Genomic DNA, 17,090 nt, shown 5'->3' on the forward strand with positions numbered 1-17,090 from the left:
TCCTTTGACATTCATTCAAGCGATTGAAACTCCATTCCATGATGGGAAACACATCTCGTTCCATCTCATCGTGCCCTACTGAGCATTTTCAATTGTTCCAATGCATTTCTCCACTCACAGATGTCCCTCGCACCTCTCAAGCTTCCAGCCACTGTGATAATACCAAAAGGCAAACCAGCACACCTTTCCACAATGGACTTGGCAATATCTTCCACATCTCCATGAAGCACTGTCTTAGGGTCAAGTGTTTGATTGAACAAATCCCAAGCTTCATTCGTAGCCAAAGTTTTAGCTTCAAATACCCTTTGACAGCTAATCCTGTTGCATAATTCTATTGACCGAGTAGTCAAGATCACTCTGCATTTGTTTGCACCAAGAGGAATTCCAATCTTTTCGAAAGAAAATTCTTGCCAAAAATCATCGAGTATGAGGACAGACCGCTTCGCAAATTCCCTGGACAAACGGGCTGCCCTGCTATCCTCATCATCCTCGTGTGACAGATCAAAACTTAGGCGTTTAGCAATGTCATCTTGCAGCCTTTTGATGCTAAATTCTTGAGAGACAATCATCCAATAAACCTTGAATTGAGTTCTCTCAAGGAGATGATTATGGATGTGTTTCGCCAATGTAGTCTTACCCACACCTCCCATTCCGTAAATCCCAATGCTTGAGATGCTATCAATGACCAACCATGCCCAGATTGCTTTAAACCTCTGTCAATCTTTTCTCCAAATAATTTTGTTGCCACTCGTGGCTCACCTCTGCTCTGAAAAGCCTCAAGCAAAAGCCCATCAAAATGCTTGCTTTGCTCAGTAAGTTCTTCTACAGTTGCATCCATTTTCGCCACTCCATCCCCACTGCTAGTTGCATTTTCTATTAATCCCTCTTGTATGCTCTTTTTCAATGCACCGAATTCATTTTCTACTGTTACTACCTCCTCAAACCAAATCTCAACCTCCCTTCTCCTTTTCTCAGTACCTGATCTTTCTGCATCTGTCACCTGCGACCATGGTTCAAAGTCGTGGTCACGGTCGCGGTCTGAAACGTTCCATATCGGTCTCGGCATATCGGTCGCGGTGTCGGTGAGACGTAAATTTTAAAATATTTAATATTCTAAAAATTATTAATAATATAAAAAAGTATGCTAAACAAAAATAATAAAAAATAGCAAAAGAAATGGCAGAGTCAATCTGTCACGGTGTAACTCGGCCAATTTCTCGTCTTGACTCGGGATAACTCGGAGTGACTTGGCCAAGTCAATCCGTCGCGGTGACGTCTCGGCCGATTTCTCGGCGAGTCAAATATCTCGGTATCGTTTCGTCACGGTATCGTATCGGTAGGGACCGAGACGGTGACGACTCGGCCGAGACTTCGAACCATGCCTGCGACTCGAGGTCAGATTTTTTGCTGACTAATCTTCGCAACTTTGTTTCGAGTGACCTTAGATTATCATCCAGATTGACATACCTCCTCTGTCTAATACCAAATTCCCAAGTGCCTCCATTGCTAATTTCGAGCGAACTCCCTTACCTATCAAGTGACAAGAGAATCTCTAAAAGTATAGTTATCAACCAATAACGTTGCTTATTCAAAATCAGGCCAATTACAATCCTTTATTTAGATCTAAGAAATCATAAGATCCTTTTATTACTAGCCTGTTATTACTCGATGAATTTACAAACATATAGGCACAGTAGATATCACTAAAAAAGCACTTTCGAGTTTCAAGCTTTTGACCATTATCTGCTTAATATGCCAAACGAATTTTACTAATTGACTACCCTATTTTTCCTATTAATATTACTCTATTGCATTTTGCCCTTGAAGACTTTTTTAAACTAAAAAATTTTCTCTTTCCTTTTAGGGATTTGTACTTGCATCTCAATTAATTAGGGAGAAGGGGATCTTCGTGATCATTGGTAATAAAATATAACATCATGGTAAGCTCTAGAACTTACCAAGCTAGTCCAAACATTTATCTTCTTTAAAGAATTGATAATAAAAATTTGGGCAAATTACATTTTACCCCCTTGTGGTTTAGCATTTTTTTACATAACCCCCATATGATTTCAAAAGCTATACATAACCCCATCATGGTTTGGATTAAAGTGTCAAAGTGACGGAAATAGTCACTCGTAACTGAACTTCTAAAAATGTCGAAATTACCCTTACAAATACATGATACATTAACCTCGTATGATTTTTTTATTTTACTCTATAACCCCCTTATGGTTTAATACTTTACCATATAACCCCCTTATGGTTTTCAAAATATACACATAACCCCCCTTGGTTAATAAATAATTTTCAACTTTACATAAGAGTATTTTTTGATATTTTAGGTGACTCCGTTACGAATGATCATTCCCGTCACTTTGACACTTTAATCCAAACCATAAGGGGGTTATGTATAGTTTTTGAAACCATAGGAGGATTATGTAAAAAAACGTTAAACCACAGGGGGGTAAAGTGGAATTTGCCCTAAAAATTTTGCAACTACAATAATATCTGAAATTCTTGCCAAAAAATGTCAATCATGTAAAGAGCTTGGAGAGAGCACTATATGTGTTGAAAGAAAAGGGAAAAAAATAGTGATCAAGATTTTTGGGCCTCAAAAAGCTAAATATAACATGATAATTTGAAAAACAATCACAAAAATTTATAAAATCAAGATCGAGTGTGATATCATTATACCATGAAATCCAGCCAAGTTATCTTGAAAAAACTGATAACAGCAAGACTTTGTCAGAAGACAAAAGTTTGCATTATTGACAAGAAAACTTGAAGAAGCTAAAAGCCATTCTTGAGTACTGAAGAAAGGATGCTAAAAGTTTTTTTTCCCCCGAATATGGTAAAAGGCTAAAAGTTGAACTAACAGCAGACCAATGACTTTAAGGGTTCATAATAGCGGGCCCTCGTCAAGGAAATTCCAGGAATGTCGGAAAGTGTACTGGAATTATCAACCAATTTGCTGAGGTTAGTTAGCCAATATGCAAAGTATAAAATGCAACCCAACTATAAATTAGGAGTTCAAACGTTTGTACCTACGGTTAAATCCAAAGAACTGCACATACTTTTTAACCTAAGGAGTATATTGCAACTCTAGAGAGCTACTCCTACTTTTAAATCCAAAGAATAAATAGTAAAATTAATCTTTCCTACACTAACAGTGTATGCACTATCAGCATTGGATGAATGACAACAATGTAAAATTTGAATTTGAAATTCAATTTTTGTACACTTGTCATAAATCCAACGATGATAGATAGTGTATATAAGATTTATTCTAAATAGCAGTGCACTTTTAAAGTTTAAAAAATTATATATAGACTGTCTATTGAGCAGTGGATACTCTATTCAAAGAATATCTATTACCTTTCCAATATTTGGCATGTCTATATATTAAATGCTAGCATAGAATGATATTTTGACTAATTTAATTTAAATACTATGGGTTTCCATAGTGTGTATTTGTCTATGTATCCTTTCGCTTATGCAATATGATTTCTTATAAACTATTTCCAAGTTATGAGAAATTTTAAGAGATTGTGCTCTAATTATAAGAAAAACTACACGAATACTTGACTCACATGCATGCGGATTCAGCACTCATGTTAAGTAATTAGTGGTTGTAACTTTTAATAATATACTATATTTTGCAAAAACTGTTTGAATAGAGATTACACATTCATCTTATATAATTCTTAGACAAATTGATTGTTAGAAAATCAAAGTGATCACAGCTTAATAAAAAACTTTAAAACATAAGCATGAGGCGTGAGAAAGCAATGCTGTCACCATTGGTTTTTCATTTTCATATAAAACTTTGAAAGGGCCTTTCTTGGGTTTTGTTAGTGAAGAAATTTTTCAAAAATTAGTTGGAATGAACCTTCTAACAACATAAGATCAATTAGTCAAGCGGGAAGCAAATGTTCTTTGCAGGATGACCTGCTAGTTTAGTCGTTCAATTAGAAGGAGTGGTAGTGCATAGATGTTGCAGATGATTTAACTTTCACTTTTCATAATTGCATGGACAATTATGGGTTCATGTCTGTGACTATATCTTAACCAGGCCACAAAAAAATTTCGATGTAGTACTTGTTCTTATTTCTTTTTCTAATTACTATAATATGTCATTAAAAATAAGGGAAAAAAAGAGAAAAAAACCAAGTAACATGGATACCAATTACTAGCAATCAAAAGGCTAAAATAGTTATATAAATGAAGTCCAATATTTCCTTTGTTTAGTCCATAATTGTATCCGTACTCTTTTCCCTTGCTTAAAAACTCGCAGAGTCATTAGAAGCAACCAGAAAAAAAAAAAAAGAGAAATCTTCATGGAAATTAATTCCTACTTTACAGCCATTTGCCACATTTTCTCAAATTAGTTTTACTTCAAAATTTATTAAATATCTGTTAATTTTATTATCAACTGCGGTTTTTCTTATTGTCATGATTAACAAGCAAAGCTTCACTTGTCGTTGTAAATGAACAGTTATCATTGTTAATTGGTTGAGTAGAGAAGGGGAAAACTAACCGCTAAAGCAGCTCAGTGGCCACCACCTCTCCTGATGGGATGGGAGCTGGTCTCCAGTGCCTGTAAGGGTCTGAATCCTGTGATTATCGTGTTCGGGGGGATGGAGCCTCTCCTCCCGAGCTGGAGTGAAATTAGTCGGGTTCCGTAAGAATTGATCCGAACACTCACTCCGTCAGTCAAAAAAAAAAAAAAAAAAAAAGAAGGGGGAAACTTACCAGTGAATAGCGAGAAAATCTTTGGAGGGTACCCGACCAAAATGCTTTTTGACCCCTTTTTCAATTTAAAAGAATGGTAGCTGTATAAATTCTTTTTACTAGTACCTATTCCCTGATCTGCCTTTTTGGCGCTTTTACATTTTTTCAGAGCATAACGGAAATGAAGGCTTCTTTTGATCACCAATGAAATTTCTCAAAATTTTCAAGAATGAAATTATTTATGGTTCACTTGAATAGTATGTTTTTTGAGTGTTTGTTACAAAGTTTGCTGTACAAACTACAGTTATTTTATGTCAATATTAGGAAAAAAAAATACTGGTATTCGTTCAAAATACCCTGACTCTGTTTGGATTCAGCATTTTTTGAAAAATAATTTTTTCATCTACAATGCCACAGTAATACACAAACAAAAGCAACTCTAAAAACACCATATCCAAACAAAAGTTTTTTTTTTTTTAAACTTAAAAGTACTTTTGTTGCATTATTGTCAACAAAGTTTAGCTACCAAAGCAAACTCCACCGAAGAATTCACACTGCATATAACACAAATTTCAAATTTCACAAGAACACGAGAGCCTGCTATGGGCAAACGGCAAACGGCAAACTGAGCAACATCCAGATGATTCAACAAAATCAAGCAAAAGCCCATTAAATATCTCGCTTCTCAGCTCTCAACGTATTATCTTTTCTTTATAGATAAGCTTATCCCCTTGTACTTTACTTTCTCCTGATAAACAGAACTCAGATAGATAGCTACTAAGAAGAGTTTTTGAGCACCCACTCGACCAAAGTTGATATGCCAAATCCTGTTGCACTCTTCTTCTTTTCATTCCAAACAGGACCAGCCATGTCAATGTGCATCCACTGTACCTTCTCGTCAACAAACTGCAAAGCAAACAAACACGCCACAAAATATACCATTGGAAAAGAAAAGATCAGAAAAGGAAAAAAAAGAATACAGCATGAGATCCTTGCTTTCCAATTTTAAGAACGCACGCGATTAGACATTTAGAAAACCTTCAAGTTAGTTTCCTAATGGCCTGAAACTTGCTCCATTCCTTTGTCAAAAGCTCATGTGTAATTGATGCAGACCAAAACGGTTTAGGAACCAAAATTATGCATCAGAAAGTATTTTCATTTCACCGGTGCAGAATAAGATGTCAAAGACCAAATTGACACAGATATCAGCAGGGGCGGAACCAGAAATTTATTTTTGGGGGGGCTGAAGTGTATTAAAAAAATTTTTTTGTGACGAAATAAATATATTTAATAAGTAAAATTTAGAATCAATAATTATAAAAATAATAAAAACATATAATTATACATACCCAAAAATTTGTTATTGATTAACACTTGAAGTATTGGTAGTTGTTGCACTCGAATAACGAAGAGGAGGCAATTGCATTCTGCGAGTCTTCATCCGTTGAAAACGCTGCAATATTTGCTCATTTTCAATTGTTGCAAAAATATCCTTCTCGATGTATACAACCAGACAGTCATTCATCCACTCGTCTCCCATTTTGTTGCGCAAATCAGTCTTGACAATATTCATTGCAGAAAATACTCTTTCAACAGAAGCAGTCGCAACTGGTAGAACTAATGCCAACTGGATCAGACGATAAACCAATGGAAAAACTGTATTTTTACCAGTTTTAACCATTTGTTGAGCAAGACTTCCCAAATCTCCAACTTCTGAAAATTGAGGATCGCGTTGCACATTATAAATATAATTTCGAAGTTGAGACTCAAGATATAAATAATCGTTACTTGAGAAGTCTTCAGAATATAAATCAGCAAGACGGAGTAGTTTCTGCACATCGAATTGAGAGAAAGAACTTTTTGGATCAAGACATGCTATGCAACTAAGCAATTCCGTGCTAACTTCCGAGAAACGATTATTCATCTCTTGTATAATTAAATCAACAACCTGAAAATTGACTTTGATATCAAAATAATTTAGTTATTAGAAAAATAAGGATATTTATTAACCAAAGATCATGTTGGTTTGTTAACAAATATTTTAGTTAAGATTTGCTAGTAGAAGAAGATTATATTTTGTTGAGATTTTTAAAATAATTGTTAATTGAATATTTTGTTAATTTGTTTAATATAATCACTATAAATAGTGAGTTAATGAATGAGTAACATAAGCTCATTTTCCATCTTTAATACAAGTTTTTTATAAGTTTTTTTTTGCAACACTAAGGTGTTGTTTCTTAGTTTATGCCCCAAAAACCAACAGAGTCATCCCCATTGGCACTCGAAAAATTTACAGAATTTACGCTTACAAGCATCTTCTTCTAAATATTTATAAAAATTTCTCCCCCATGTAAGAATTCTGCAATAGTTACTTTTCAAGAAATTATTGTTTTGTTCTAAACTAAACCTAAACACCACCTTGTAGCCCAAGTAAAAAAAAATGTTTCGATCTTTTTTAACTTAAATCAGAAGCAAGGATCATGGTAAATATAAGGGGTATACAACGACTTATACAATAAAGATAAATCTTAACTCTATTCTAGATTTTTTAGTTGACAATTGTCCCCATGTCCAAGGGGTCCTAGCTCTGCCAATGTGTTGCAGGGTGTTTTTTTTTTTTGTTTTTGGGGACTTGTAACACTTTTTTGTACTTCTTTTCGAGTGAAATGTGTGTTTTTTTTCTTTTGGGCAGCAAAATATTGAAAAATTTTATTAACAAATCAGCACGAGAAGCTTGTACGCAGAGGATAAACATCTTCCTTACACATTAAAAGAAACACTATCTATTCACACATCAATCAATCTACTTAGACTAAACAACCAAGAGGTATATTCCATAGTCCATTTCCATAAATGCCTCCAGTTTATCTCCAGAGTTCTTGGAGCAGTTCCCCACGCCATTTTGAACATCCTCAATAATGGCACCCATGATTCCAGTAGAAGAGACAGGGACATGCCATAAAAACTGCTGCATTTCTTGATTTCCATACTTAATACATAAATGCAGCAAAGTCTAACCTCTTAATTAAAACAACCAGCAAAGCTAATAGAATTCCAGTGACTAGCCAACCAACCTAACTCTTCAGCCAAAGAAAATCGTGATAAGCTAGCTGCTTGATGCATATCTGATCATGGCAAATCCTAAACGACAGCTGAGAACTGAAAAGCTCTCCTACGGGGTTCATCGCAAACTTTTAACAGACTAGCTAATTGACAAGCCTCAATGGGCTGGGCTGGCCGCCGGAATCCCCTATATATAGGGGGTTTTCCGGCGGCTTGGGGGGGGGGGCTTAAGCCCCCACCAGCCCCCCCTTAAATCCGTGGCTGGATATCAGACTTCAGATACCACTACGCCAACGGTACATTTTCTTTACCTTTTCCCTGTACTTTTTTATTCTTTTTCTTTTTTGGGGAGGTGGGGAGGGAAAGGAAGGGGGAAGAAATGCAGAAGTTTCTGATTACATTGTCATGTTCAGCTATTGATCTTAGCAATGTAAAGGCATTGTATAATTTCTGGAACACATGAAACAGAATTCATTAACAATGCTGTCAATTGACAGTATGATTTCAAGTAAAGAGTGGTTTGATTTTCTTACACGCTTATTGACCGTAAACTGGATCTAGAAAGTTTCAAAATCAGATGACAAATTAGGCAAAGCCAAGTTTCCAAATCAATACCTGCTTCAGGAACAAAGCTGCAGTGATAGAACCACCCGGACGACCACCAGTATTTACCATATCAGCTACTCCAGATTTCATAGATTCCCAGTAACTTTCCTCCAAAGGCATCCTCCAGAGTTTTTCTCCAGCAACTTCAGATGCTTCAAGTACCTCCTTTGCCAGGTCATCGCTAGGTGTGAAAACAGCTGTGTCAAATTTCCAAAGTCAATACAACTGCAATCATAAAACTGTTTTCCCATCCTTTATCTTTGGGGTGTGGCTAATGCCACTGGAAGCATTATCAATGCAAAAATGATGTATTCCAGCAATGCGTCAAAATCTGAAAAATCTACTTCCTCGATAATTTCATAAAAGATTAGGACACTGTTTATCATAATGTACATGTAGTTTTGCACATCTCTATAAGGAGGAGTATAAAAACTTGTTCACGCAAGACATACATGCATTACCACGTAATGATTTTCACCAAAAAGAACGAGAGAGAGAGAGAGAGAGAGAGAGAAACAAGAAGTACAAACCAGCAATTGAGGACCCAAGAGCTATTCTACATGCCCCGGTCAATGTAGCCAGATCAACAATCTGCAAAAAAAGGTAACTCGTCACTCAGACAGGTAGAGATATTGCTAAGGGAAGACTGAAATGATATTAACTCTACTGGGAAAAAGCAAAACATAGGACGTTTAAAGGTGGTGAGGGTCCTGTATCTGACCTGATGCCCATACATTTTAACATTGAGACAGAAACTTCATGATATAATTAGTAACGTCAGGAGTCTGAGATTCCCACTATTAACAATTCAAGGAATCAAACAGGAGTTTACTTTCCACATAGTGAACTGTCCAAAATGAAATTTTAGCTTCCAACAAGATCACAATACTAGTATTACCTAGCAAGTCAAGTCGACCACTTTATGATTGTCCAAGTTTTCCATGATTTGCAAATAAATATAATTAAAAAAAATATATTATAATAACTACACAGAATAGCAGTTTCAACTTTCAATCTCTCTTAAAACAGCCTATCAGATTCTGCCATTGTAGCTTTCAAAATGATAGTATACAAAAATGAGGAAGTTCCATCATTCCTTCTCCCCTAAGTATTCTGCAACGTTTGCTGCTTGCCTTTTTGCTTGGAAAGAGGAGTACAACAAAAATTAAAAACACACACCCAAAAAAAAAAGGAACTTGTACTAATAAGGAGAGCAGAAGGAAGAAGAAAAACATAAAATTATCAAGCAATAAACAGCATCTGAATCATACCTTTTCAACCCCTTGATTACAAGCATATACTAGAGCATCTGCAAGAGTGAGTCTTCCCTCGGCATCAGTATTGTTAACCTATGATGAAGATATACATAAGAAAGCAATTTATATAAATTCATCCACCAGATTGTATCAGGACAAAACTTGTTCACTCATGTGATAAAAAGAATAGACTTGAAACAGGAGAGTCGCAAACTCTTCTCCTTTCCGTCAATGTTTCCAAGCAAAAGACTTTTCTAAAATCAATGTGCAAACTCTTGAAACACATATATTCATGGTTAAATTACTAGAAATTAAGAACCATCATAATGTAACAAGAGTCAACCATGAGTGAAAAGAAAATCTGGTCTTTTACCGGACATTTTGTAGCGTTTATCAAGTTTAACAGAGTCTGTCAGAATTACAAAAAGAGACATTTTGTAGCTTTTATCAGGTTTAACAGAGTCCGTCAGAATTACAAAAAGAATAGTTTCACATAAAAGTTAGAAATGCTTCTAGGCCACTGAGCATATAACAGGAAAATCAGATTGAATACATGGTAAAAAAGTAAACCTATATAGTCAATTGTCTAATTATCTCATCGTGCTGCAATATATAAACATGCATGCAAAAGTGTATGAGCCCGTAAACAAATGTATATCGATTGTCTAAACAAGGAAAATGAGTTGAGGTCGGCAACAGAGCCTAATTTGTGCAGAGACTATGATAATTCACACCATCTATAGAACCAGGAAAGAAGAAATAAAAGTATATTTCTGGCCCCATCAGATCAGATAGTAGTAATTGAAGTCATTCCTGTCTGAAAGCATTACCTCAATAGTCTTTCCATTTGAAGCTGTGACAATATCTCCAGGTCTCATACCTGTTCCACTGATCATATTTTCACAAGCTGCAACAATGAAATGAACCTACAAGCAAATAACTTTTATTAGCCCATAGCGTCCGTTAGAAGGTACAATTGGTAAGAATTTGTTTAGATATTCTTCCCGCAAGAGGTGATAAAAGTTAGTTAAGGATTAAAACAATTCAGCAAGACTGGTAAACAACTCACCTCTACTCCAGCTGGCTTGATTTGGCCAAGAGCCTTTGCTGCACCCAACACAGCTGCAGAGCCTCCCATATCAAATTTCATGAGCTCAATTAAACATCCTGGTCCTGTCTTAATATTGTAGCCACCACTGTGACAATAAAGAAAGGCAAATGTTCTTGATCAATGGCCCACAAAAAGAAAATATGAGAACATTATAGTACATGACAAAAGCAGCGACCCTCCAGGCAACCAAAATTTATTTTGTGCCATTTATTACCTGTCAAAAGTCAATCCCTTTCCAACTAAAGCCAGCTTAGTTTTGACGGATCCACCCAGAGGCTTGTAAACTATATGGATAAAATGTGGAGGATTAGCAGAAGCTGCAGCAACACCTAGATAGGATCCCATTTTTAACTCTTTGCACTGCTCCACGTTCAAGATTGTTGTGGTGAGTACATCGCTGTACAATGAAGCAAGCCTTTTGGCCTCTTCAGCTAGTACCGCTGAAGTACAAGAGACAGAGGTGAAGTATGAGGGGAACACTCATCTTCCGACATGCATAAATTTGGGGAGAAAAACAAGGACAAAAAGAAAAACGTAAAGTCATTTGGGTGTTAAATACCGGGCAGGGGTTAAAGGCAGAATATGGGAGTCAAAACAAAGGTAACAATCTGCAATGCTCAACTAGTACGTAAAAAGAGATTGCAATGAAAGATTCACCAACCAGGGGTGAGTATGTTGGCTGGCGCATTGACAAGGTTTATGCCAAAAATAACTGCTGAGGACACAGATTCTGCAAATTTAAGTTTCTTTTCTACCTCAGGTCCAGTACCCAAACCAAGAATGTCCACAGATGTAAGAGTTGGTTTCTTTGACTCTGACTTAAACCTACTATCTTCATAAGTCCCCAGCACAGTTCCTAAAAAAACACATTATATGGTCACAGTTTAATCAATCAAGTTCCAAAAAAGGAAAAAAAAAACACACACACACACACATAAGCAAAATAATTTGGACAAGTGGACACACCAGATGCTATGGCTGAAACAGTTGTAAGCTTTGAATCTGCAGAGAGAGTTTCAGAAGAAGCAAGGGCAATGGCAACATTACTTGCCTGAGCAGACTTAGCTGCAGCACCAATTGTCTCACCAAGACCGCAATAAGCGGCAGTAGTCAATGCTGCTGGCCCAAGCCCTACCAAGCCAACCCTTTTAGTCCCCAGGCCAGGAACTCTGAGAATTGTTGACTGCCCAGCCTTTCCAGTGAAATCCTCCTCAGAAGACGCTTCAGACAACAAACCACCTAACTTGGAATCTAACTTTTGCAAGATTGGATTTTGGAATTTTGAACTTCCATCTTTTGCTACGTCTTTCTCTGTGACACCTATAGCAAGTATGTCTCCTTTCCATTCAACCAAATCAATCTCTTTTGCCGCAAAAGAGATCTTCCAAGAGTTCCATCAACACATTAAAAAATTCAGCAATTCATCAACCGTGAAAATACCAATCAAACAGCAATATTTATACACATGGGATGAAAAATATCTACATTTATATGACCTCAAACAATCAAGCCAAAGAAGTATTTTAGTTCCGAAATTGATCAAAAGAACCAGAATGAGCAAGAGAACTCTTCAATGTCAAAACGTGTGTTACATATAAAAAAAAAAAGAAGGTAAAAAATGTACTCATGGTCTATCATGATCAACAACAGAAACAAAAGTTGAAATAGAAATTCTAAATTACCAAAAAGGATTCAAACTCGAAGCATCAGAAATGTAAAAAAAAAAAAAATCCAAATCCAAACTAATATATCAAAATCCCATGTTGAAAAACACTGTCCGAAGAAGTATTTCTAAGTACAATCTGTTATGCAACATCCAGGATAACATATATTAATTCAATCTAGTGATAATTGTCTATTAGTCCAAAACTAACACCAGATGAAACTAAATTCCAAGAACACAATAAAAAATTCATAACACAACAAGCAAAGCATTCAGCACTGTTCAAATCAACCTACAAAGAAAAGTAGCAATATTAAGCAAGTATTCTTTAGTTGGGACTTAAACCTTAGGGGGCTCAATTTAATTAGGCTGAGTAAGGCCAAGACCAGCCTTAGCAATGGAGTGGGCCATGCATTTTGCTCTTCTTGAAGAATAACAACACAAGGGTGCCAGAGAAAAAGAAAAACACCAGATGCGTTTAGATCGAAATCTCATAAAAACTGAGTAACAAGATGATGAAAAATAACAAGAAAAATTGGAAGCAACAAAAGTACGAGAACAAGAGGCTAAAGATGCTGATGCTCTAATGGCTGCCATTGTACAGTGGCAAGGCTAATCTATTTCTACTACTAGAAATCTAGAGCAAATATAATATCGTCAACAACATATGAAAAATCAGAGCGTAAAAGGAGAGTATGTTGTGGGGTTCCTCAGGCTCAATGGATTCAATCAACTGTGCTTGTTGACCTCAGCGACAGCATCTTTCGTGCCAGACTATGACTAAAAAGATTTCGTTTTCCTTTTCATTATCTTTAAGGGCTTTTGCTAGTTTGTTTAGCTTATCCCTTGGTAGAGTTCTTAGTATTTTGAATGATAGAATTAGTATTGTATAGTACTCTTAATCTATTTACATTATAAAAATGAAAGAGCATAATGCTATCGTGTTCATTAGTTACCTTTTAATTGGGGTACACTTAGTAGATCACATTATCACAATGCCTTTTCAATGACTATAATGCTCACTTTTTACTTTCAGACTTGTAGTAATTAAAGCATGTTTATTTTTAAAGAAGATCACTTTTTATTATTTAAAAATTATAATAACAAGTCAAATCGAGCTAATGAAAAATGTGGAGGACTGTGTTTTTAACTTCCAGCCTTGGCCATCCGCAAAAATCCCGACTACAGATTAGTTTTCATTGACACATAAATAATTGCTACATTAATAAAGCCAACATTTTTGCCATCGTATTTAATTCAGGTGAACGAATTGAGTAAAATATTGCACATATGCTCGCTGTTGAGATATGCTAATTTTTTCTACAGATTTTACTATATTATGTTTGATATCAAAATAATTTGGTTATTAGAAAAATAAGGATATTTGTTAACTAAAAATCATGTTGGTTTGTTAACAAATATATTAGCTAAGATTTGCTAGTAGAAGAAGATGATATTTTGTTGAAATTTTTAGGATAATTGTTAGTTGGATATTTTGCTAATTTGTTTCATGTAATCACTATGAATAGTGAGTTAATAAATGAATAATACAAGTTCATTTTCCACCTTCAACACAAGTCTCTTACAAGATTTTTTGCAACACTAAGGTGTTGTTTCTTAGTTTATACCCCCAAAAAACCAAAACTCGGATAAGGTATCTTAAGGTCGGCTTATACCAATCAAACAGCAATATTCATGCGTATATGATGAAAAATATATTCACATTTAGATAGCATCAAGGAATCAAGACAAAGAAGCATTTTTAGTACCAGAATTGATCAATGAACCATCAAAAGAACCCTTTGGTGTCATAAAAAAAATTGAACTTTGGACTCTCATGATCAACAACAGGTAAAAAAGTTGATGCAAATTTCTAAATTTCCGACAAAGACTCAAACTTGATGCATCAGGAATAGACCCAAAAAAAAAAACTCCAATCCAAACTAACTGATCAAAAGCCATGTTGCAAAGCACTACCAAAAGAAGTATTCATAAGTACAATCGGTTGAGCAGCATCCAGACTAACAAATTTTCATTCAAGGATGATTATACATCAGTCCAAAACTAACAACAGATGAAACTAAATTCCAAGAATCCAATCAAAAATTCATCAAACAACAAGAAAAGCATTGAGCACAGCTGAAAATCAACCTACACTGAGAACTACTAGTATTTAGCAAGTATGATTGAGTTGGAGGACTTAAACCTTAGGGGGCACAATCTGATTAGGCTGAGTAAGGCCAAGAGTGGCACGAGCAATGGAGTGGGCCATCCGTTTTGCTCTTCTTGAAGAATAATAACACAAGGGTGCAACAGAAACAGAGAAACCCCAGAGGGGCTTAGATCGAAATCTCGTAAAAACCGAGGAACAAGATGATGCAGAAGAATAAGAAGTGGAAACAACTAAAGTAAGAAAAAAGAGGCTAAAGATGCTGATGCTCTGATGGCGGCCATTCTACAAACTGGGGGGCTAATCTATTTATTCTAGTAGAAGTCTTGAACAAAAATGTATCATCAAAATGGCTCTATTTGGAAGCCAGTCTTGGGAAAAACAGTTTTTGTAGTCAAAAAATCTACAGTTAGTCAACATTTGTTTTTCAAGGTCTACAATAAATCTGAAGACAGACGACGTCATTTTCCACTGAAAGAGTACATCACCTGCTTCTTTTGTATTACCTTCGGCTAACAGCAACTTTGAATCTTCATCTCCATTGCCTTTTTTCGCACTCCGCGAGCTTCAGCATCCCATCAGCAGTTGCCTTCCGCCAAGTTCACTGAACTCATATCTTCCCCCGTTGAGTTGGCAGCAGCTTTTGAAAGTGTTCTCGAAGTTGTGCCCCCAAAAGTTCTGCAGCTGCACCAGAGTTGGCAAAGGAGAACAGCAGATTCAGTTTCAGCTACTCCATTCCACGGAGAGAGACGAGGCCAACTGTGCCTAACGCGTGCTTGTTCCCTCACTAACTTGGCTGTTCTAGTAAATTGCTCACTCGACTTCCAGCTTCAGCTCCCCCATTTCGATCTATAGGAGGTAACATTTGGGTATTTGTGCTGTTGCCGTATGTTTTAGGGCTGCATTTCGATTATTAGGATGACTTTCTTTCAAAATTACTAATACTTGGGAGATCAATTTGCACAAACATGATATGGTCCTCAGCAATTTAAACGGGACTTGTCAATTTAAATTCATGTTTAATAAGCTTAATGGTCATCAGTAGGATAGTATAATTGGCCATGTTTGGCAACCAAATTTTTTGTCAAGTTTATCTGTTATAAATTTTTTAAAAACTTTAGTTATAGTAATCTCAAAAAAATTTTCAAAAATTTTAAATTACACATTTTAAAATATTCAAAAAAATTTTTAAAAATTTTACAATAAATTTTTAGACAAACGTCCAAAAAAACTCATATTCCAAACGGGGCAAACAATTTATTATACACCATTTGGACCTTCTGTTGTTGGCGCAGAGGTCAGTTCTTCTTTCTTCTGGGTTTGAAAATTAGTAAATACCGAATGTTGCTACGATGCTTTTTAGTAGTTAATATTGGGTTTGGAAATTTTCTCTTGTTGCAGAAGGCAAATGAAATTTCACTAGTTTGTTTTGCTATCTCATATGTCTGCTAGCCATAAATTCTGTGTATTGCAAGTCGAGGGGAAGAATTTTGGATGCTGAATTTGTCCAAAAAGCGGTATAAAGTTGTTATTAATCCAAACGTCATTCATTCTCCCTGATTGTGACTTTCTATTGACAATCGTTAGGTATGTTAACTACATTTTAAAACTTTTACATTAGGCCTGCATTAGCTAAAAAGCGAAAGAGATTAAAGTGCTTTTTTATTGCAAACTTGAAGCTGTGTTTGGGTGTATTTGTCCTTGATGGCATTGCTTGTCTTTGAGTTTGGTGATTCAAGTAGTCTTCAGGATTATGTAAACGGTTCTTTGTTTTGCTGTCCTGAGACGACTTGCATGTACGTTGAATTTCCACTTCGTCTAATTTGTCTTCTCATGTGCGGTTGTTAGTTGACATTATAAATGAAGTGTTTCATGGTTCATGCTTAAAGTGTTAATGAATCTCGACCATGAAGTGTTGTGTTTTAAAAGATCGCACCTGGTATACAGTTTATGCGCGAATTGAAAAGAAATGGCTGCGGTAACTAACCTTGAGTTACAATAGAATTAACACGTTGTCTGGAAAAAACTGCAATTGGTGCGACTGCAACTTTTGGTCTACTGTAATTGCACTTCAAGTCTGCTTTTCCCCTGTATGTTAGCTTTGCAAGTGTTGTGTCTGGTCCTCTATTTATTGGCACATGTTATGAACTATTGGCTCGCAACAGTTTCATGATTTGCCCTCTATTAGATTGAAGAAAAAAGCTCATGTTAATCCGGCCCCGGTTATATGCTGTTGCATTTTCACTAGGCTGTTGCATTTTCAGAAATTGGTTTTTAATTTTCTTTTTTTGTTGATGGATGATAGAGCAATTATTAGGCACCCTTTTAAGCTGTTATTTGGTCATAATTTTGGCTACTTACTGTGCTAAGTATTGAAATTTTTTTCATATTTGATATTTGTGTAAATTGCAGACGATTAGTGTTAAAAGTGGTATCTCGTGGCAAATTTTTAGAAAACTTTTCATTTCAGGCATGTCCACACCAGAAACT

The 17,090-nt window shown here is 35.8% G+C and overlaps 1 protein-coding gene across 1 annotated transcript; it reads right to left on the reverse strand.

Annotated features, from left to right (window-relative positions):
- Window positions 1–5,375: 5,375 nt before the first annotated feature.
- On the reverse strand, window positions 5,376–14,876 carry LOC113734791 (neutral leucine aminopeptidase, chloroplastic-like). Its single transcript, XM_027261471.2, has 10 exons — window positions 14,637–14,876; window positions 11,734–12,148; window positions 11,429–11,623; window positions 10,982–11,207; window positions 10,726–10,852; window positions 10,487–10,582; window positions 9,672–9,749; window positions 8,931–8,991; window positions 8,410–8,597; window positions 5,376–5,637 (listed from the first exon to the last, which is right to left on the reverse strand). The coding sequence occupies exons 1-10, from the start codon at window positions 14,700–14,702 to the stop codon at window positions 5,509–5,511; spliced, it is 1,581 nt and encodes a 526-aa protein (XP_027117272.1). The 5' UTR covers window positions 14,703–14,876; the 3' UTR covers window positions 5,376–5,508.
- Window positions 14,877–17,090: the final 2,214 nt, after the last annotated feature.

The sequence above is a fragment of the Coffea arabica genome, chromosome 3c (genome assembly GCF_036785885.1).
Source record: "Coffea arabica cultivar ET-39 chromosome 3c, Coffea Arabica ET-39 HiFi, whole genome shotgun sequence".
Lineage (NCBI taxonomy): Eukaryota > Viridiplantae > Streptophyta > Magnoliopsida > Gentianales > Rubiaceae > Coffea > Coffea arabica.